This window comes from Eschrichtius robustus, chromosome 5 (genome assembly GCF_028021215.1).
Source record: "Eschrichtius robustus isolate mEscRob2 chromosome 5, mEscRob2.pri, whole genome shotgun sequence".
NCBI lineage: Eukaryota > Metazoa > Chordata > Mammalia > Artiodactyla > Eschrichtiidae > Eschrichtius > Eschrichtius robustus.
The window spans coordinates 9,879,437-9,901,942 of record NC_090828.1 but is presented as its reverse complement, the minus strand read 5'-3'; the positions used below and the strand labels follow the sequence as shown (position 1 = coordinate 9,901,942).

Sequence of the window (22,506 nt, the reverse complement as noted above, 5' to 3'; positions counted from 1 at the left end):
GCACTGAAACATATACTAAATCAAACTGAGACCAGATAATAACGAAGAAAAGAATAGAGATAAAATGTAACGAAGAAAGCATATAAAGAAATGGAAAAGGTTAATAGGAAAGACAAGCCAAAAACACACCAGTGAATCTGGGAAAACACTTACTGAATTGTAATGCGGAGATAGAAGGAAGGGAGAAAAGTGAAATGTTTTAAGTTTTTCTACAGCTATAGACCTAAACACGTGTGCATGATTATTTTGAGAAAATATAAATAATATTGTATAAGCTGCTATGGGTATTTCCTCTGTTCATGTGCTTCGTATTCCCCAGTCTCCTGCCAAAACGTTGTGACCGTGTGAAAACTAGATGTGTAAATGACAGTTCTGATGTCCTGCATAATAATGACCTTTGAATTCCGAACAGCTCTGGAACTTTCCACATTTGCCGGGGCCTCTGCTGACTCCTGGAAGATGATCACACTAGCATCCTCTGCACCCCTCCCTCCACAGTGGAGCCCTAAATGTCCCTGCACATAACACACAGTCACCTCTGTCTGAGGCTAAGACACAGCTCAAATCTTCTGCCCAGAACTGTGTGGAAACCAACCACAGGCGTACAGAAGACTGTCGATTGCATGCGCAGAGATGACCCCAAGGGGACTGCAGTAAACTTGTTCTGCTTCTCCATACAGAGCAGCTGTTGTATTCCAGGGAGAGTTCTCTCATTCCCTTCCAAGCCAGTTTCTCCGTCCTTTACTGACTTGGAGATAGCCTGTGTAACTGCAGAATTATCATTGATCTAGAAATTCTCCTCCAGTGTGAACTTGGAAGGGACACATGCTTGTGGCTCAATTAAATGCTGATCTTAGCCTCCAAAAGCCCATTATGTGAAAGGAAGTTGAGCACAGAATGAGTTCCCCATTGCTGATGAGTAAAAGACACACAGGTTTGGGCCAGGTTTCTTGGGACTATTCTTGGAGTACAAGGAAAAGGCAGTCTGAGGGAAGAAAGCCATACGATGGCTCATGACAGTCTGACAGGTGTTGGGGTAATGCCTGTCCTACCCCTTCCCCATGGAGATGGTGGGTTCCTGGTCAGTTTCCAGTCGAGGCAAGATTAGGGTACGGTCTTCTCTGAATCTGCTTTATCTCACATTCCCTAGAAATAAACCAAGCTTCTAAATGGTGTTCATGCCAATGATAAGCTGGGATTGAGCAGATATGCCAGCACTGACCTGGCCTAGACCAGTATTCAAGGTGGCCCAGGCAAGCAGAATCACCTGCCTCCAATCTAGAGGCAAAACAATCCGGAATCCCCAGGGGCCGCTGTTCCTGAACTTGGCCACATGATGTCTGCAATTATCTCTTCTGCTGTAACCAAGACTGTGCCTCTTATAATCTCCTGCACAAAGGGATATAACTGGAATTCGGCTTTGATGGGAAAAATCAAAAATGTTTTTCAAAGACGTAAAGCACGTAATACGATTTTTTAAAAAACTCTATCAACAGCATTAGTTACTAGGAAAATGCAAATCAAAAACACAGTGAGCTACCACTTCACACACACTAGGATGGCAAGGATTAATTTTTTTAAAAAACCAGAAAATAGCAAGTGTTGGTGAGTATGTGAAAAACTTTAAGCCCTCGTGTATCGCTGGTAAGAATGTAAAGGGGTTTGGCCACTGTGGAAAACAGTTTGGTGGTTCCTCCAAAAGTTAAGCATAGAATTACCATACGACCCAACAATTCCACTCCTTAGATAAACACCCAAAAGAACTGAAAACAGGTACTCAAGCAAATCCCTGTACATGCACGTTCATAGCGGCACTAATCACAACAGCCAAAAGCCAGAAATGTTCCAAATGTCCAACAACGGTAGTTGGATAAATAAATTGTGGTATATCCATACAATGTAATATTTTGCAGTCATAAAAAGGAATGAAGTACTGATACATGCTACAACACGGATGAACTGGAAAACATGATGCTCAGTGAAAGAAGCCACACACAAACGGTCACATGTTGTATGATTCCATTTATATGAAATCAAGAATAGGTAAATCCGTAGAGAGAAAATGCAGATTGCCAGGGAGTGGGGGAAGGAATGGAGAGTGACTGCTTAATGAGAACAGCATTCCTTTTGGGGTGATAAAAATGTTCTGGAACTAGATAAAAGTCCTGGTTGCAAAAACACTGTGAATGTACTAAATGCCACTCAATTGCTCACATTAAAATGGTTAATTTTATATTATATGAATTTCACATCGATTAAATAAAACCTTGTTTTAAAAGCTCTGTCAAGCCTGCACCTGACATCACTTGACTCACTTTTCTGAAGCCCTCCACACCTCTCCTGATTCCATCTCCTCCAGGACCTTCGCCCATTAATTACACCCCACCTACCTACTCTCACATCTGTCCGTTTCTTGCCTTCAGCCTATGCCAGTTCAATGCATCCACCACTCTATAAGCAAAAACTCTTCTTTTGACTCAATTTCCCACTCAGGATACCATCCCACTCTCTCCCCCGCCATTCAATGCCAAGCTTATCAAAAAGGCAAGGCACGCCGGTTCTCCAAGCTTTTCTTGCTCCCTGTAATACAGCCTCCCCACCCCCCCACCATCACCGTCCTCCCAACCGCAAGATCCAGGCATGAATTCTGCAGCCTCTCCTCTCCAGGCGAGCAGGTCAATTTTCAGAAAGACAATCGCTCCATTTCCTTGATCCTCTTTACTATCTATAAAGCTTGCCACAGTGTTTAACAGAAAGGTTGGTTTCAGCCACTTTAGAAGATTTCTGTTATTTTAATTAGCCAGCTTTCACTTTATCTTTTTAACAGAATTTTAGGGACTGTTCAATTTGTTTTTGATGTGGCTCTTTGCCGGCTGCTGGCATAGAAGGAAGAAGAGAGAAGGAGAAAAGAGAAGAGCCTCTGCCTTGGGGACCCGGGGGACAGTGGACTGCTGATCCCAGGGTGGGTGTTGCGGGGAGGGACGTCAAGGAGCAGACAAAGACGGAGAACTCGTCAAATTGGCTCTGAGCAAACTGAACCAGTGTTGTCACAAAGAAGCCATCTCCACGGAGGAGGGACAAAAGTTACAAAGTGCTTTTCAAGGTCAAAGAGAAAAAACAGAATTGTCCCAAACTAAACTGGAGTGTTCAGAAAAATAAGTTAGAAGTGCAGAAAGCAAATAAGGAGGTCCAGAGAAAAAAGTTAGCGGGAAAGCTTGGACCAGACAAGGGTTCTCAAAATGTGGCTTCCGGACCTCAGGAGAAGGGGCCCGAGACCCTATCAGGGGGTTGCCAACTAAAACTTGTCACTCGCCATCTGGCACTACAAGGATGAAGTCACTAACCACTGCCGCCACTGACCTTCAAAACACACTCCGAAAGGAGTTCGGGGTGGAGATCAGGAAGGAGGCACTCTGTGCTCTGGGAAGAACTGGCACAACAGGCCTTCACAGTCAGATATTTTCAGGAGAAGATTCTATGAGCCCAATTTTTCTCTAGAAAAGCACTAAAATCATTAACAGAGACATGTGGTCCTCGTGACTAGCATCAACCTTCTGCCAAAATACGTGCTTGATTGCACAGATTCCCCTTCACCAAAATCACATATTTACTGACCTCTCCCCTACCTCTTCGGAGCACTTCCTCAGAGCTCTCTGAGAGGCTGTCTTCCGGGCCACAGTCCTCATTTTGCCCCCAGTAAAACTTAACTCACAACTCTCACGTTGTGCATTTTTTTTTTCAGTCGACAGAGTTCACAAGGTCAAAACTATCTCATAATAATAGGAAAACACAGGGTGCCTTTTTCACTCTGTTGATGCAAACACAATGGTGAGAAACCACTGATACCTTCCCACACGCCAAAGCCGTGTCTTTGCAGCAATGATCTCTGAATCTTCAGCATCTTCAGGCATTTTGCAGGGAGGGGGGAAAAAGCCAGTCTCACTTAGAATGTCCTGGATGAGGCAATCAAAATTAAAATTTTATGAAACCTCAACGGTGAATGCACGTCTCTTTTTTTAACATTCCCTGTCATGAAATGGAAGGTCTGCACGCAGCACGCCTGCTGCCCAGAAATGCCCAGCAGCTGCCTCGGGAAACACACTCGTGGGATTGTTATAGCCATGACCTAACTATCTCATTTTTCATGGAAAACCTTTTATCCTTGAAACAATGACTAACAGACAAAGTATTGTTATGCAGACTTGGCTCTCTGGCAGATATTTTCTCTCCAATGAACAAAGCAAGCCAGTCACTTTAAGGAAAACAACCAATAGTTTTTGTTATCAGAGATAAAATTGGAACTTTTAAGGAAAAATTAGAATTTTGGAAAACATTTATCTTCCATTATAAGCTTGACAGATTACCAATTCTTAAAGACTCTTCTGATGAGACTGGTGGTGATATCAATCACGGATGTGATTTCTTGTTCCTGTATTATGAAATGTGTCAATATTCGGAAGCTCTGTATAACTCCAATATTTTCCAAATGACCAATGTGTGATGTTATAAAGATCACTCATGGTTAGAAGATCCAAACGGCAAGACATACCAATGGATTTTAATGTAACAGACAGCAAGAGCATTAATATGGTCCAGATCCCACATAAAATTAACCTCTAAGAATCTGTCACTTCTCTAGTTTTGAAGTATTTTCAAGAAAAATATCCACAGGGCTTCCCTGGTGGTGCAGAGGTTAAGAATCCACCTGCCAATGAAGGGGACAAAGGTTCGAGCCCTGGTCAGGGAAGATCTCACATGCTGCGGAGCAACTATGCCTGTGTGCCACAACTACTGAGCCCACATGCCAAGAGCCCGCGCTCCACAACAAAAGAAGCCAGCGCACTGAGAGGCCCACGCGCCACAACGAAGAGTAGCCCCGGCTCGCCGCAACTAGAGAGAGCCTGCGTGCATCGACGAAGACCCAATGCAGCCAAATAAATAAATAAATAAAATAAATAAATTTATTTTTTAAAAAAGAAAAATATCCAAACTTATCTGAAAAGGATATCAAAACACTTCTCCTTTTTCCAACTAAATATCTGTGTGAGACTGAATTTTCTTCCTATACTTCAACCAAAACAACACATTGCAATAGACTGAATGTAAAAGCAAATGGAAAACTCCAGCTTTTTTCTTCTTTTAAGCCAGACGGTAAAGAGACTTGTAAAAACAAAAACAATGCCTCGCTTCTCACTCAATTTTTTTGCTTTGGAAAACAGTTACTTTTCATTAAACAGGTGTTATTTTTGTTAACATGTGATGGGTCTATTAATTAAATGAAATAATAAATATTTTAATTCCTCAGTTTTAATTTAACGCAGTAAATGTCAACAGAAACAGCCCAATAAACAAAAGCTCTTTGGGTTCCTCGGTAATTTCTAAGAATGGAAAGGAGTCCCGAGACCAAAAAGTCAGAAAACCACTGGGTTAGTTTGGTACATAAAACTACAAACGTTGCATCCAGTGGACAAATCCTCAAGTGAGTCTGTAACTCGGTAGGTAGAAAAATGGGCCAAGATCTAAAGAAAAAGGACAAGGGAGGCCAGTGGGGAGCTATTTTGGGCCAGGAGGGCCAGGAGATTTCAAATAATACCATGTAGAAACCCCTAACTCCGTGTGCCATTAAGACACGTTAGTAACATACACCCAGGGCTCTCTGGTGCCTCTGTCTGGTTTGGGGAAAGTTATGCTGCACTAACCCCTAACACGTGACTGTCACTCCAAACCACCTAACACTCCACAAGTGGGAAGGATAAACTGCAGAGCCATTCACCAAACTCACTCACTGATTCTTGAAACGCAAGAGGATGTCACAGAAGGAATGGGGCAAACACCACAATCAAACCGAAGCTCTAATTTCCTCGACTTCGGGGAAACAGATGAGTCCATTCATACTTTAAAGCCATACTAAGAGCATGGTGGGGAACATTCAAAGGGTTTTTTCCTCCTCAAAATCTGAAAGCAGTGCCAAATTGCCTCAAATGGCCACTGGCTAGATATTTAATTAGAGGCTGAGGAGGGTGATAATGTTTCAGAGGAGATTCGGGCCTCAGGGGAAGGTCAAGTTCAGTGATTTCCAAAGCCAGTTTTCTGACTTTCGACATCAAGAGAGCAGAGACCCTGGTGGTTTTCCTCGCCCTGTCTTGCTGGGGTGAAGCTCTGTGTCTGACCCTTAGTGGTGCTCACAGAACATTGGATGAGGGATGGAAATGGGGAGAAATAAATGACTCTCCAAGAGGGTAAGTGGAATGAACTCGTTTTTTGTGAGCAAGCGCGGCTGACAGTTCTCAGATCCCTGAAGAAGAGCGTGTTGTGCAGCCCCACCAGACGCCGGGGGCAAAGCCGCTTAGCTGCGTTATTCCCAGGGGCTTCCACTCAGCTCACTGACTTATGGACTGAAAACCAGGACAAAAGGATAAGCATCTCAGGGAGAGGAAAGACAAGGAAAGCAAGCTCACCAAGCTCCAAAGAGGTGGTTTTCTTCTCTCTGGAATAAAAGTCTAGTCAGAGCCTTATTTCTGTATTCTAAAAGCTAGTCATTAAAATCTAAGAATAATAGTTATCTGTCTCCAATACAGAGTTATAGAATGAGTATCTGTCCTCTTTGTAAAGACTGAGAGTGTAATGAACAGATTGTAAAATCAGGGGCTGCAAAAAACAGTCCTGGAACTTTTTTATCTTCCAACTGGAACTTTATAAGTCCTGGGGATGTAAGGTACAGCATGGTGACTATAGTTAACAATACCGTGCTTTATGTCTGAAAGTTCTGAGAGAGTAGACCTTTGAAGTTCTCATCACAAGAAAAAAAATTGCAACTATGTATGTGGTGATGGATGGTAACTAAACTTATTGTGGTGATCATTTCACAATATATACATATATCGGATCATTTCGTTGTATACCTGAAAGTAATGCAATGTTACAAGTCAATTACACCTCTGTAAACCTGGAGGTGGGGGGTTGTAATCTAAAAGAACAGGTTTGGGGCTACTTGTAAAAGGCTGCCTGCCACACCTGTAGGGATTTTCTCTTTCCCTGCATTCCTCATCTCACCCATACCGGGATTTTCTCAAACTTTGCTCTAGAATAAGAGTCCCAGAGAGCTTACTCTCCTATTGTATTTTATGCCGAAGAAAACCATGGGACCCAGGTTGCTGAATCTTCTAAGTCTCTTTGGAAGGTCTTGAGAGCAGTGACCTCTAATGTCTTGGTTGATTTCCGTAGCATTTCACAAGGTTAGCGGCATCTCATCTCAGGCTCCACCCCAGACCCACTGGTCCAGATCTGCACTTTTAACAAAATTCCCACATGTGCACATTAAACTTGGAGAAGTGCTGAACCAACAGGTCATGAGGTCAAATCATCTCAACCTGATGATGCCTGATTCTTCCCTGCGGTAAACAGTAAAACTTTACTTGAAGATGCTAAACAGGCATTGAGACTCACACTGAAATGCTGAAGGTCCCGCTAGAGGCCACACTGCCCAGCAGGGGGAGCCCTGGAGCAAAAGTCCAGAAATCTCCCTTCATTCTTGTCCTGCCTCTACTATGAATTAGCTCTTGGGCTTTGGGCACATAGCTTAAATCTCCCTTAGACCTCGGTTTCCTGGTGTTTAAAACAAAATAGGTGAAGAGGCCTCTAAAATCACCCTCCACTTTAAATGTTATGACCCTAGAAACGTCACCAGTGATATAATCCTCACCCTAACGTATTTGGAATGCCACCAGCCAATAATGCCTCTACAACTGTCTGTTAGCATGGGGAGATACATTTCAACCTTCTGGGCAATGCTGATGCCAAACAGAAACTTGACAAAACATCTATCTTTTGGGACATAATTCACAAGTTTTTTAAATAATTTACAATAAATGACTCAAAATGTTGTCATATTTTTGTGGCAGGCAAAGATATGATCATCCTTCTGTCTGTAACATAAAAGGCAGCAATGGCTCTTTAACTACATTAGCACCAAGAATTATAATTTAGACACAAGTCCATGAAATTCTAGACGAGCTGATCCTTGACCATTGAAACAGCAACAACTGGGCTGAACTTACTTTTTTTTTTTTTTCTTTTTTCTGTTTGCCTATTGCCAAGTTTTAGATAATTTTTATTTATTTTTTTTCACATCTTTATTGGAGTATAATTGCTTTACAATGATGTGTTAGTTTCTGCTTTATAACAAAGTGAATCAGCTACACATATACATATATCCCCATATCCCTTCCCTCTTGTGTCTCCCTCCCACCCTCCCTATCCCACCCCTCTAGGTGGTCACAAAGCACCGAGCTGATCTCCCTGTGCTATGCGGCTGCTTCCCACTAGCTATCTATTTTACATTTGGTAGTGTACATATACGTCCATGCCACTCTCTCACTTCGTCCCAGCTTACCCTTCCCCCTCCTGTCCTCAAGTCCATTCTCTACGTCTGTGTCTTTATTCCTGTCCTGCCTCTAGTGAACTTACTTTTATGATCTCTGTATTTAGTCTGTTTCTAATATTTATTATTCTATTTTTGTTATCCATAAAAGTACTTTCTCTCTCAAAGGCCCACAAAGTGGTTTCTGCAAGTATAATCTGTGGGAGAAATCACCCATCTTTTATTAGCAAATAAATGTATCTCAAGACACCTTCATTTTGGCATTAAGCATCTATACTCTGGCTCAGAAGCTTTTAATGAGTGTTGTCAACAAGCTATTTGTTCAGTCAAGAGAAGGGTCCCCCTTCCCTTAGAAGAATAAATTAGGCTTTTTTTCTGTCATGTTACTAACCACTGGCTCATCAAGTATTTTCCCATCCACTAGTGTGCTACTCTGACCCTCTCTTGCTGTGTTTTGTTCCCTACTTAAAGGAGAAATTCCTCTCCAGTGTTGGCAGAACCATGGGGGACCTAACCCTACTATATACCGAACAGAACTTTTAAAAGCAACTTCACACTCTTGATTGTCAGCTGCTATTTTAATGCTCAAAAGTATACATTGAATGCCTTTCCTTTGATGCTTTGATGGGCTTTCTCATCTATGCTGTCACCCCATTTCTTTCTCACAACCCTACCAGGTCTCAGGCCCTTTTCAAGGTCTCATGAGGGCCTTTTTATTCACACTGATGATGGTGGAAGAATTAGCTCTCAGAGAAGTGATGGACGAAAGAATATGACATCTATTTCTGCCCCCCGGCACGTTGCTACTTCCTAACCTAAAGAGGAGTTCGCCAATGGTTTCAAACCAAGAAAAGAATGGCATCAAAGATTCCATTTGTTCAAATTATTCTGACCTATTTCTTTTTTAAATGATAGGGAAAGGATTGGCAATACTGCTTAAAATGCGCCTAAGGGGTTCCAGCGACATTCTGGATCACACAGTCTGTGAGAAAGGCCTTAGATCAGAAAATATATTCTGATTCATGAGTTTATAAAACAAATACACCACGTCCTTTTCATGTTCCCATATTTACCAAACATATAACCCAAATTACATATCTAACTGAAAACCTAGAGGACTAGTTTCCCATCACATCTTTGGTCTTTTATTTATTCTGTTCATTTGGTTCATAGGCAGTTTTTGAGCATCTCCCATGCAGAAAGCACCTTGCTAGTTGTTAGAATGGATACCAAGGGGACCAGATGTGACTCCTAATGTCAAGGAACTCACCATCGGAGCCGCCCCTGGGAAACTCCCAATGATCCCGCGTCTGAGCTGGATGTTTCCCTGGGCTCCCAGGACACACCCGCCAGACTCTCCCAAAGCACACACTCCCAGTGCTCTAATCCATGATTTAGTGTCCAGCTCCCAGCTCCCGAACCTCCCAGCTGCTTCCCAAAGGGCATGTCTTATATGAGCAAACGTGCATCCCCCAGAGCCTAGGGCAGTACCAGGCACATGACAAGCAGTGACTCCGCCCGGGAAGTGGTGTGTGAACTAAAGTGAACACAAATAATAATGCATGTATGAAATAGAAGCATAAACCAAATGTCATGTGTCTCATAAGAAAGATAAAATGTACGGGGCTTGAGAGGAGGGAGTTTGCACTGGGGGATGAGGGACAGCTTCCAGAAGCAAAAAGCTTTTGAGCTGAGCCTGAAATATATTTGGGCAGGTGGGAGGGCGGGGGGCAGAGTGCAGCTGAGCATTCCAGATGGAGGAAACAGCACGAGCAAAACCAGGGAGATGCGAGAGAGGAATCGGGGCGGGGAGGGCGGGACGTGCAGGGGTTGAGAGAGGGGCTGAGGCTGGAAGCTGGAAGGGGTGACCAGGCGCCCAACTCACGGCTGGCTCGTCACTCTGCTCTGTGAGTCAGAGCTGAAATAAAGAAACCTCAGAAACGGGAATTTACTGGGAGCCCTACCACAGAGGCAAAAGCTTTTGAAAAAGGGAAAAAGATGGAGAGGCATGCTGATAGGAGACAGACAGGCTCCTGGAAGGATAGTGTCCCCTACCTAGACCACATGGGGTGTAGAGCAAGGACAGCAGGTGTTATCAAGCAATAGATAAAGCAACCGGTTCAGGCCAATGACTCATTTCTAAACCCAACCTAACCGGAAACACTCATCTGTAGGAAGACTAGAACTTCCTAGGGCTTGAGCCTTTGCCTTCCAAGAGTAGGGAGGGAGGTCACAGAAGGTCAGGAATCTTCGGAAGCCAACAGTCCAGCGCTCAGCTCACGCATGGGCCCACACCTCAAGACAGAACTAAGCCACCGGCTCTAGAAGGGATTAAGAATGGCTCCTTGCCGTGATGCCAGCTCAATTCTTTCTCAAAACAAAGTCTGAGTAGTCAGCTCTAGTTTGCCATCTAAACAGCCTAAGGATGATGGATTCAGAAGGCAAGCACCAGAGAGATTTCTAAGGAATCTTCTAAGAATGGAGGCCTGACCCCATTTACCTATCAATATAGACCAGGGCCAACGAATAGGAAAGCTTTGTGATATGGATTGAACCATTACATCACTTAACAGCATTTATCTTTTTTATTGACTTTGTTTGACCTTGAAATTATTAACAATGAAATCTTGGAATAAAAATAGGGTGCATATTTGCTTTAGGGAATCAGCAAGAATAGGAAGACGGTAAGCATGGCTCTTGAGACCTCTATTTCCAGAATTATGATCCACAGTCGACTTTTGCATCAGAATTGCCTGGCTGCCCAACAAAAGGCACCATGATCTGAGTGGTGGGCCTGGAATATGACTTTTGTCAAGGGCCTCAGGTAAATATTGGGCAAAGTAAAATTTAAAACCAATCCTTTAACTTTCTTGGGCAAAAGATGCAATTGGGTAGAAAGGGAGCAATAATGAATCAGAGAAAAAAAGTGGAGAGAATCTTGTGATGGTTAATTTTATGTGTCAGCTTGGCTGGGCCATGGTGTCTAAATAATTGATCAAACGTTCTTCTGGATGTTTCTGTGAGGGTATGTTTGGATGAGATTTACATTTAAACCGGTGGATTTAGAGTAAAGCAGATTGCCCTCCATAATGAGGGTGGGCCTCGTCCAATCAGTTGAGGTCTGAATGGAACAAAAGGCTGACCTCCCCCAGCAAGAGGAATTCTGCCTTCAGACTTCACCTGCAACATCAGCTCTTCCTGGTTCACCAGCAGACTGTCTCTGTACTAGAACTGCAACTCTTTCCTGAGTCTCCAGCCCAGCAGCCTCCCTCATCGGATTTTGGATTCCCCAAGACTCCATAATGGTGGAGCCACAATGAACCAATTCCTCAAAATAAATCTCCTTAATTGATTGACTTATATATATATATGTGTGTGTGTGTGTGTGTGTGTGTGTGTATGCATGTACATATATATAATAAATATTAAAATTACATACATAAATTTTAAATCTATATATATATATATATATATATATATACATAGATATCATATATATACATACAGAGAGAGAGAGAGAGAGAGAGAGATATCCTATTAGCTCTATTTCTCTGGAGAACCCTGATTAATACACATCTCTTGCTCTTGAGAGACAGGGTCATGGAACCCAACTGGATCTAAAGAAGGCTGAAGGCGCACACCAGCAAAGAGCCCTGACAGTCACCTAATAAGGTAATTAAGGAATCATCAAACAGGCAGCAGCCAACTTTGGTGACAAAGTTCAAGAAGAAGTAGTGGTCAACAGTCAAATTTTTTTCATAAAGAGAAGATTAGAATCAACCCTTGTAACAAAAGCAGTTTTCAAATACTACAGTGTTATAGTAAACATTTAAAAAGACCTTCCCAGGTTGGTGGGATATCTAAGAACAGCAAGCAAAAGCTTTATCACAAACCACCCATCACTCAAAATTGTGAAATATCCTCCAGCCAAAGCACATCTAACAGAAGAGAATTGAGTCCCATTACAAAATGAGAGTAGTGTGGAAGTAACAGAATTGCTTTTATCTTGATGAATGATCTAACAAAAAGATATAAAAATGACGAGAAACAATAAAATTAAACCACCAAATACAGTTCTTTTCGTTTTGTACGACAGAGTAGATTCTTGCATTAGGTGGAAGGCTGGACTACGTAACTCCTAATTTTGAGAAACAATAAAAAGAAAGAGGGGCTTCCCTGGTGGCGCAGTGGTTGAGAATCTGCCTGCCAATGCAGGGGACACGGGTTCGAGCCCTGGTCTGGGAAGATCCCACATGCCGCGGAGCAACTGGGCCCGTGAGCCACAACTACTGAGCCTGAGCGTCTGGAGCCTCTGCTCCGCAACAAGAGAGGCCGCGATAGTGAGAGGCCCGCGCACCGCGATGAAGAGGGGCCCCCACTCGCCGCAACTGGAGAAAGCCCTCGCACAGAAACGAAGACCCAACACAGCCAAAAATACAAATAATAAATAAATAATAAATTAAGAAATTAAAAAAAGAAAGAAACCTGAGAACAACAGTCTTTTATTGCTAGCAACAGCGTAAGCTGCTACAACAGCCAAAACAACAATCGCAGAAAACCACGGGACTCGAGTGGACACAGAAAAGATGCCCCGCCTTTCCATTCCCACTGCTGCCGTGGCTCTTCAACCCCCCACCGTCTTTTGGGGAACAGTAAGACTGGCCTCCAGATGTGTCTCATCAAGATGACAATGTGGCAGGTCTGTAAATGGACATGGCAATTCCAGCCTGATCATCTGCTTACAGTCACCAGGGGTAATTATCGTGTCTCAGACAGGATGACTGGCCACAGTTTCCTTAAATTCACTGAAGGCAAATGCAGGCTTTGACAGAATCAACAACAGCAGAGTTCTACACTTTAGAAGCACCTGGTGTGGAACTGGGAGGTAGGGGCAGGGGGCAGAAGGGTTATCTCAGGAAGGGGCACTCAGGAGCTGGTACCCGTAACGGAGCTGTGCTGACATTAGCATGGATTCCAAGGCTTTTGAGTCATTTTCTCACAAAAAAACAAAGCACTCTGGCAATGTTTGCCAAGTTACGTGCCAGGTGCTTAATACTGCTACTGCCTTTGCAATGAGTCCATTCTGAGCTACCAGCCAGAGCCTCTTAGCTAGGGCCTTCACGCAGATGAGACCCCCGGGCAGGCTGGATGCCACCGACACGCATGTGTTAAGATAACAGGGTGAACTGCTTTTCGGATGAAAAGTTTCCCCGGAAGGGTCATCCATTAGAAGAGAAAGCGCACGTGGAGTCTCAACCACTGTGTCAGCCCGAGATTCTAAAGACAGCCCTCGGTTCTTCGTTGAAGACATTTCTCTTTCACCAGTATGATCTTTTCAAGGGCTAATCGGGCCACAGAATTGTTCACTGGGAACATTAAGAATGAATTTGGGCAAGACCCGTGTGCCTCCGCTCTGCAGCCTCACTTGGAGGGTCTGACCTCTTCCACCTCGAGCAGGTGGCATTCCTCAGCCTCTCACGTTCACCTCTTCTAGAACCTCCTTATCAGATAAGCTCCCCACTCCTTCCATCTGACATAGCTTGAATCTCCTAATCAGATAAGTTCCCCACTGCTTCCACGTTTTTGTACCCCTCCTTAGCCTTGATGGTCAGACGAACACTCAATATCCTTTACGTTGTTTATTTTTGCATAGAATGAGTTGATAAATAAAGCTTCCCCTCAGGACAGAAAAGAGGCAAGTCCAAGTTGGCCGAGACAGAAGAAAACGGGCTCTACAGGGCAGGCTCGGCTTGTGAAGGAAATCTCACGCTTCACTTCCTGGCTTCACGCCGGTCACTCTCCCCTCCCCCAGGAATTTGGTTGCGGCTTTGGTTTACCCTCGTGCCCCTTTTCAAAGATTTATCAGAAATTATTATCCCTGCTACTTTCTTGGGTTCCTAACCACATTCTGCCCCCTATAGGGGATATCTTACGAGACAATGGTATATTTAAGCCCCTGCAATATTACACTTAAGACACAGGTTTCCCAAGACAACATGAGCCGTACTTGAAAGTGTCTTCAACAGCCCTTTTGTCCATTAGTACCAGACCTCTCACTTGTCTAAGTTCACACCACTGTTACTGCACGTGCTGACGTTACCACAAGGAGGTGTCACCAAAGAAGATTTACCTGTGTTACCCTTCAAACTGGTCTAAAATAAACCATGCTCTTTGGGGATTTGGGGAACCCACTTTCACGCAGCACGAACCTCAATATAAATATGTGTAGAACTGGGGAGAGGGGAATGGAGAAAAAGATGCAGGCAGGAGTTGGATGTAGCAAGTGGTGAGAGGGATGGGCGTCCCCTAATGGAACAGGGCCCCTGGTAAGGTGCAGAGTCTCCCTCTCTCACCCTAATCAGGTGGAGCCTGGACTCCACCTGCCAAAATTGTTCCAAGGGAACCCTATACTGATGGAGGTTGGCTTCCGGGATGGCTGGTCCTTTCCTGGTCTGACTCCTGGTCCCCGTCACTCGGGACATGTCCTCAGCCCCTGTCCCCTGCCCACGTGACCTCAGCTGCTAAAAAGAAGAGGGGACGGGGCTCAGGTCTTCCAGAGTTGACGGCGCTGGTCCACGAAGGCCAAACAGAGTGAGTCAGCCTTCTAGCCCCTACCTCCTCCCCGTTCCTCCTCTTACTTTTCCCTTACTTCTGTAACTCTGTTGTCGGCCCTGGAGACGTGCAGAGTCTAAGGAGGGAATTAGGTCACAACTGGGAAGTAGATGACTCTGTCTTAGCTTTTCTTTCTTCCACTTCTCGATTCTGCTACCAGATATGATAATACTTCTCACAAAATCCTTACTTGATACCAAAATGAGGAGGTCCAGCACTGCACAAATTTTTTAGTACTTTGTTTAAAAATTATATGGAAATTTATATATCTATATGTTGCATATAAATTAAAACCAGAAATTCGGGGAGACTTTCAGCAAATGCACTTGCTCTCTCCTCCTTCCTCCTTATATATATATATATATATATATATATATATATATATATATATATATATATATACACACACACACACACACACACATACACACACACACATATGTATATGTGTATGTGTGTGTGTGTATATGTATATGTGTATGTGTGTATATACGTGTGTGCGTGCGTATATATGTGTGTGTGTATATATGTGTGTGTGTGTTTATATGTAAATATAGCCTTGTGTAAATATATATTTTTAAAGCTCCCAGGTGTCCCCTCACCTCTGATGGCTTCGTGGTGCATCTTCCTCTTCCCGAGCACTCCAAGTCGTTTGCGTGGCTCTCCCCTGGTGCACAGGTGCTGGCCTTCACCACCAGAGTCAAGCGCAAAGCCACGATAGATTTAGTAACAGAATCATTCACAAAACCTAAAAGAAAATGGGACAATAGTAAATGTAAAGTCAACCAACATTCTTCTGACAAGACCATGACTATAGTTTACACAACATTCAAGTATGGCAAACAAAACAAAATGCAGTAAGTTAAGCCAAGGAATAAAAGCACGTGGCTAGTGGCCATTCGGACCTCGGGCCTCTAAGGTAGGCCGCTCTTCCCAAGCATCATGAGGAATGCCGGTCGCCAAGGAAAAGGAGCGCCAGGCACTCCGTCATCACCTTAGTTGCTTTGCTTTGTTCCTGCTCCTACCCTCTGTGGGCCACTCTGTCTCTGAATTCCATCCCTGCATTAGCACCTTAGAATTCTCTCTGCTTTTGAACCCGTCTTTTCCCCGGCGAGCCACGTGCTTCCATCTCCCTACTCTCTGTCTTCCTGGCTGCTCTGAATAGTCGCAAGCACTAAATCTCCCCCACCCACCCTGCTGTGGGTCTGCCCGAGCAGCTCAGTGCCCTCAACAGTGGGCATGCAATATGGGTCACATTCTACGTTGGGTTTTTTCATAAGTATCTACTTGATCACCAATCTGACTGCATGCACTGTATCAATTTCAGTTATGTGGTTTTAACCATCTAATAAAACAGGACCAATCATAGTTGAATACTGATCACAAAAGCATTCATGTGTCATATTTACCACTGAATGATCTTTATGTCAAGTGCGGCGGCTATTTGTACATAGTTGGTAGCAATAAACATGGAATAAATAATAGTCTCCAACTGGCATGAGGAAATACTACTCTAAGTATTGTGTATCAATGATATAATTATTTCATTAAGAGAGTGTACCTTTTTCTAATCAGAATATTCATTTATTTAGGAATGATTTTCAACTTCAAAATGAACAACTTATAATTAACACCTGCATCACCCAGGAGAAAGACTCCTGCATTACCCAGAAAAGGTGCTTAAGACAAGGGGGTGGAAATGATTCTAGACAGCCATGCCTCTCTAAGCCCCAAGTTTCTTTTTTTCTGGGACTCTTTTCACATCAAAAAAGCATGCTTTTTATGATGACAGCTGGACACAAGCAGAAAGCGAGGCTGTCTGGGCAATGGGGCAACACGATCACGCTGCTCCTTGGACCCGGAGGAGCATCCAGGGACAACAAATCTGCAAAGGGCAAAGCACTACATTAGTGCAAGGGATGTTTTTAACAGGCAGAAGATGGGTTCAAAACAGCAGCAGAGGATTTAATCCTGTTCACAAGCAACAAGGTTATGTTGGGAAATTTGTGCAAGTCAGAGTGGAGTGGAGACACACCTCAACTTCAAGTTCGGAATTAGGAGCCAAATATCTCTTAGTGTCTCGGTAAAGACAGGCACTGCTGGTCTGACACGGAGTAGTATTTTACATCCACAGAGAACTAGTTGCTTTCTTCCTAAGATTCCCTATTGAAAACTTTATGGTAAATTGGCTTTGGGACAGAATGAAAAGGATGGTTTAGGCAAACACACCTCCTCTGTAGAGCTTTCTACTTCTTGGTCACGGTCCCACATCACACAGACACCTCACACCTCCTCCCAGCGCCTGCACACGCCCTGCTCATTCCAACTCTGTAAACGTTCCCATGGTGCCTCTTTGCCTGGAATATACCTCCTTCTCCAGTGATCATAGCTCAGTTCTCATCCTATTCACAAGCCTTTGCCCAATACCCCAGCCCCCTCCCAGCTCGACCATGTCCATCTGCACTCAAGTACATACTGTTAACGTACAGGTCCCTGATTATTTTATGGCTTGGATGGTTACTTGTCAAAACACCTTTACTGTAACTTCCTTGAGGGCAAGGGACAAGTCTCAGAGAAGTGGCAAGTAGGAAGTCAGGATACAGGTACACATAGGACCAGAGCAGTAAAGACAAGTCCCAAAGAGGAGTTTCCAGAGTGTGCTGTCATCCAACAAGTCCACTTGGAAGAACAGCCATCATTAGAATACATAAATTCCAGTTTACTAAGAAAGTTGCTTACCAACTTTGATAGAGAAATAAAGCCTGGTACAATGTAGGAGTGCTACCAGAATTCTTATTTTAAAAGACATTTTTACACATAAAATAGTGGAGGAAAAATCAGGTAGTAATTATAAAGGTATTTTTCATCTCTCTGCTCTGTTCTCTAGCTTCACATTAAATTATTTGAAAAATCTATACCATCTGTCTCCCTACTAAGCATTTAGATCACAGAACGCTCTATAATTCTCTAGAAGAGGCCTCTCTCCAAAGGTTATTTTAAAAATTCTTTTCAAGTATTAAATTTACTGAGCCAGTAGAAATTCAATTGAGGTGGCCCTGAACCAAGATGGCAGAGTAGAAGGACGTGCTCTCACTCCCTCTTGTGAGAACACCAGAATCACAACTAGCTGCTGGACAATCATCAACAGGAAGACACTGGACTTCACCAAGGAGGATACCCCACATCCAAAGACAAAGGAGAAGCCACAATGAGACGGTAGGAGGGGCGCAATCACAATAAAATCAAATCCCACAACTGCTGGGTGGGTGACTCACAGACTGGAGAACACTTATACCACAGAAGTCCACCCACTGGAGTGAAAGTTCTGAGCCCCATGTCAGGTTCCCAACCTGGGGGTCCGGCAACGGGAGGAGGAATTCCTAGAGAATCAGACTTTGAAGACTAGTGGGATTTGACTGCAGGACTTCGACAGGACTGGGGGAAACAGAGACTCCACTCTTGGAGGGCACACACAAGGTAGTGTGTGCGTCGGGACCCAGGGGAAGGAGCAGTGACCCCAGGGGAGACTGAACCAGACCTACCTGCTAGTGTTGGAGGGTCTCCTGCAGAGGTGGGCGGTGGCTGTGGCTCACCGTGGGGACAAGGACACTGGCAGCAGAAGTTCTAGGAAGTACTCCTTGGTGTGGTCCCTCCCAGAGGCTGCCATTAGCCCCACCAAAGAGCCCAGGTAGGCTCCAGTGTTGAGTTGCCTCAGGCCAAACAACCAACAAGGAGGGAACCCAGCCCCACCCACCAGCAGTCAAGCAGATTAAAGTTTTACTGAGCTCTGCCCACCAGAGCAACACCCAGCTCTACCCACCATCAGTCCCTCCCATCAGGAAACTTGCACAAGCCTCTTAGATAGCCTCATCCACCAGAGGGAAGACAGCAGAAGCAAGAAGAACTAAAATCCTGCAGCCTGTGGAACAAAAACCACATTCACAGAAAGATAGACAAGATGAAAACGCAGAGGGCTATGTACCAGATGAAGGAACAAGATAAAACCCCAGAAAAACAACTAAATGAAGTGGAGATAGGCAACCTCCCAGAAAAAGAATTCAGAATAACGATAGTGAAGATGATCCAGGACCTCGGAAAAAGAATGGAGGCAAAGACCGAGAAGGTGCAAGAAATGATTAACAAAGACCTAGAATAATTAAAGAACAAACAAACAGAGGTGAACAATACAATAACTGAAATGAAAAATACACTAGAAGGAATCAAGAGCAGAATAACTAAGGCAGAAGAACGGGTAAGTGACCTGGAAGACAGAATGGTGGAATTCACTGCTATGGAACAGATTAAAGAAAAAAGAATGACAAGAAATGAAGACAGACCAAGAGACCTCTGGGACAACATTAAACGCAACAACACTCGCATTATAGGGGTCCCAGAAGGAGAAGAGAGAGAGAAAGGACCAGAGAAAATATTTGAAGAGATTATAGTCGAAAACTTCCCTAACATGGGAAAGGAAATAGCCACCCAAGTCCAGGAAGCACAGAGAGTCCCATACAGGATAAACCCAAGGAGAAACATGCCGAGACACATAGTAATCAAATTGGCAAAAATTAAAGACAAAGAAAAACTATTAAAAGCAGCAAGGGAAAAACGACAAATAACATACAAGGGAACTCCCATAAGCTTAACAGCTGATTTCTCAGCAGAAACTCTACAAGCCAGAAGGGAGTGGCATGATATATTTAAAGTGATGAAAGGGAAGAACTTACAACCAAGATTACTCTACCCAGCAAGGATCTCATTCAGATTCGATGGAGAAATCAAAAGCTTTACAGACAAGCAAAAGCTAAGAGAATTCAGCACCACCAAACCAGCTCTACAACAAATGCTAAAGGAACTTCTCTAAGTGGGAAGCACAAGAGAAGAAACGGACCTACAAAAACAAACCCAAAACAATTAAGAAAATGGTCATAGGAACATACATATCGATAATTACCTTAAACGTGAATGGATTACATGCTCGAACCAAAAGACACAGGCTCATTGAATGGATACAAAAACAAGACCCATACATATGCTGTCTACAAGAGACCCACTTCAGACCTAGGGACACATACAGACTGAAAGTGAGGGGATGGAAAAAGATATTCTATGCAAATGGAAATCAAAAGAAAGCTGGAGAAGCAATATTCATATCAGATAAAACAGACTTTAAAATAAAGAGTGTTACAAGAGACGAGGAAGGACACTACATAATGATCAAGGGATCAATCCAAGAAGATATAACAATTATAAATATATATGCACCCAACACAGGAGCACCTCAATACATAAGGCAACTGCTAACAGCTGTAAAAGAGGAAATCCACAGTAACACAATAATAGTGGGGGACTTTAACACCTCACTTACACCAATGGACAGATCATCCAAACAGAAAATTAATAGGGAAACAGAAGCTTTAAATGACACAATAGACCACATAGATTTAATTGATATTTATAGGACATTCCATCCAAAAACAGCAGATTACACTTTCTTCTCAAGTGTGCACGGAACATTCTCCAGGACAGATCACATCTTGGGTCACAAATCAAGCCTCAGTAAATTTAAGAAAATTGAAGTCATATCAAGCATCTTTTCTGACCACAACAAAATGAGATTAGAAATCAATTACAGGGGAAAAAAAATGTAAAAAACACAAACACATGGAGGCTAAACAGTACTTTACTAAATAACCAAGAAATCACTGAAGAGATCACTGAAGAAATAAAAGAAGAAATCAAAAAATACTGAGAGACAAATGACAATGGAAACACAACAATCCAAAACCTATGGGATGCAGCAAAAGCAGTTCTAAGAGGGAAGTTTATAGCAATACAATCCTACCTCAGGAAACAAGAAAAATCTCAAATAAACAATCTAACCTTGCACCTAAAGGAACTAGAGAAAGAAGAACAAACAAAACCCAAAGTTAGCAGAAGGAAAGAAATCATAAAGATCAGAGTGGAAATAAATGAAATAGAAACAAAGAAAACCATAGCAAAGATCAATAAAACTAAAAGCTGGTTCTTTGAGAAGATAAACAAAATTGATAAACCATTAGCCAGACTCATCAAGAAAAAGAGGGAGAGGACTCAAATCAATAAAATTAGAAATGAAAAAGGAGAAGTTACAACAGACACCGCAGAAATAAAAAGCATCCTAAGATACTACTACAAGCAGCTCTATGCCAATAAAATGGACAACCTGGAAGAAATGGACAAATTCTTAAAAAGGTATAACCTTCCAAGACTGAACCAGGAAGAAATAGAAAATATGAACAGACCAATCACAAGTAATGAAATTGAAACTGTGATGAAAAGTCTTCCAACAAACAAAAGTCCAGGACCAGATGGCTTCAGAGATGGATTCTATCAAACATTTAGAGAAAAGCTAACACCCATCCTTCTCAAACTCTTCCAAAAAATTGTGGAGGAAGGAACACTCCCAAACTCATTCTATGAGGCCACCATCACCCTGATACCAAAACCAGACAAAGATACTACAAAAAAAGAAAATTACAGACCAATATCACTCATGAATATAGACGCAAAAATCCTCAACAAAATACTAACAAACAGAATCCAACAACACATTAAAAGGACCCTACACCATGATCAAGTGGGATTTATCCCAGGGATGCAAGGATTCTTCAATATACGCAAATCAGTCAATGTGATACACCATATTAACAAACTGAAGAATAAAAACTGTATGATCACCTCAACAGATGCAGAAAAAGCTTTCCACAAAATTCAACACCCATTTATGATAAAAACTCTCCAGAAAGTGGGCATAGAGGGAACCTACCGCAACATAATAAAGGCCATATACGACAAACCCACAGCAAACATCATTCTCAATGGTGAAAAACTGAAAGCATTTCCTCTAAGATCAGGACAAGAAAAGGATGTCCACTCTCACCACTATTATTCAACATAGCTTTGGAAATCCTAGCCACGGCAATCAGAGAAGAAAAATAAATAAAAGGAATACAAATTGGAAAAGAAGTAAAACTGAATGCAGATGACATGATACTATACACAGAGAATCCTAAAGATGGCACCAGAAAACTACTAGAGCTAATCAATGAATTTGGTAAAGTTGCAGGATACAAAATTAATGCACAGAAATCTCTTGCATTCTTATGCGCTAATGATGAAAAATCTGAAAGAGAAATTAAGGAAACACTCCCATTTACCACTGCAACAAAAAGAATAAAATACCTAGGAATAAACCTACCTAGGGAGAAAAAAGACCTGTATGCAGAAAACTGTAAGACACTGATGAAAGAAATTAAAGATGATACCAACAGATGGAGAGATATACCATGTTCTTGGATTGGAAGAATCAATATTGTGAAAATGACTATACTACCCAAAGCAATCTACAGATTCAGTGCAATCCTTATCAGTGGCATTTTTTACGGAACTAGAACAAATCATCTTAAAATTTGTATGGAGACACAAAAGACCCCGAATAGCCAAAGCAGTCTTGATGGGAAAAAAAAGGAGCT

The 22,506-nt window shown here is 42.8% G+C and overlaps 1 protein-coding gene across 1 annotated transcript in view; it reads right to left on the bottom strand.

Moving 5' to 3' along the window:
* Positions 1 to 22,506, bottom strand: part of DNER (delta/notch like EGF repeat containing) — a 332,382-nt gene that overhangs the window by 152,818 nt on the left and 157,058 nt on the right. Inside the window, exon 5 of the mRNA XM_068543746.1 lies at positions 15,595 to 15,740. Coding sequence (XP_068399847.1) covers positions 15,595 to 15,740 — 146 coding nt within the window. The remainder of the gene's footprint in view (positions 1 to 15,594; positions 15,741 to 22,506) is intronic.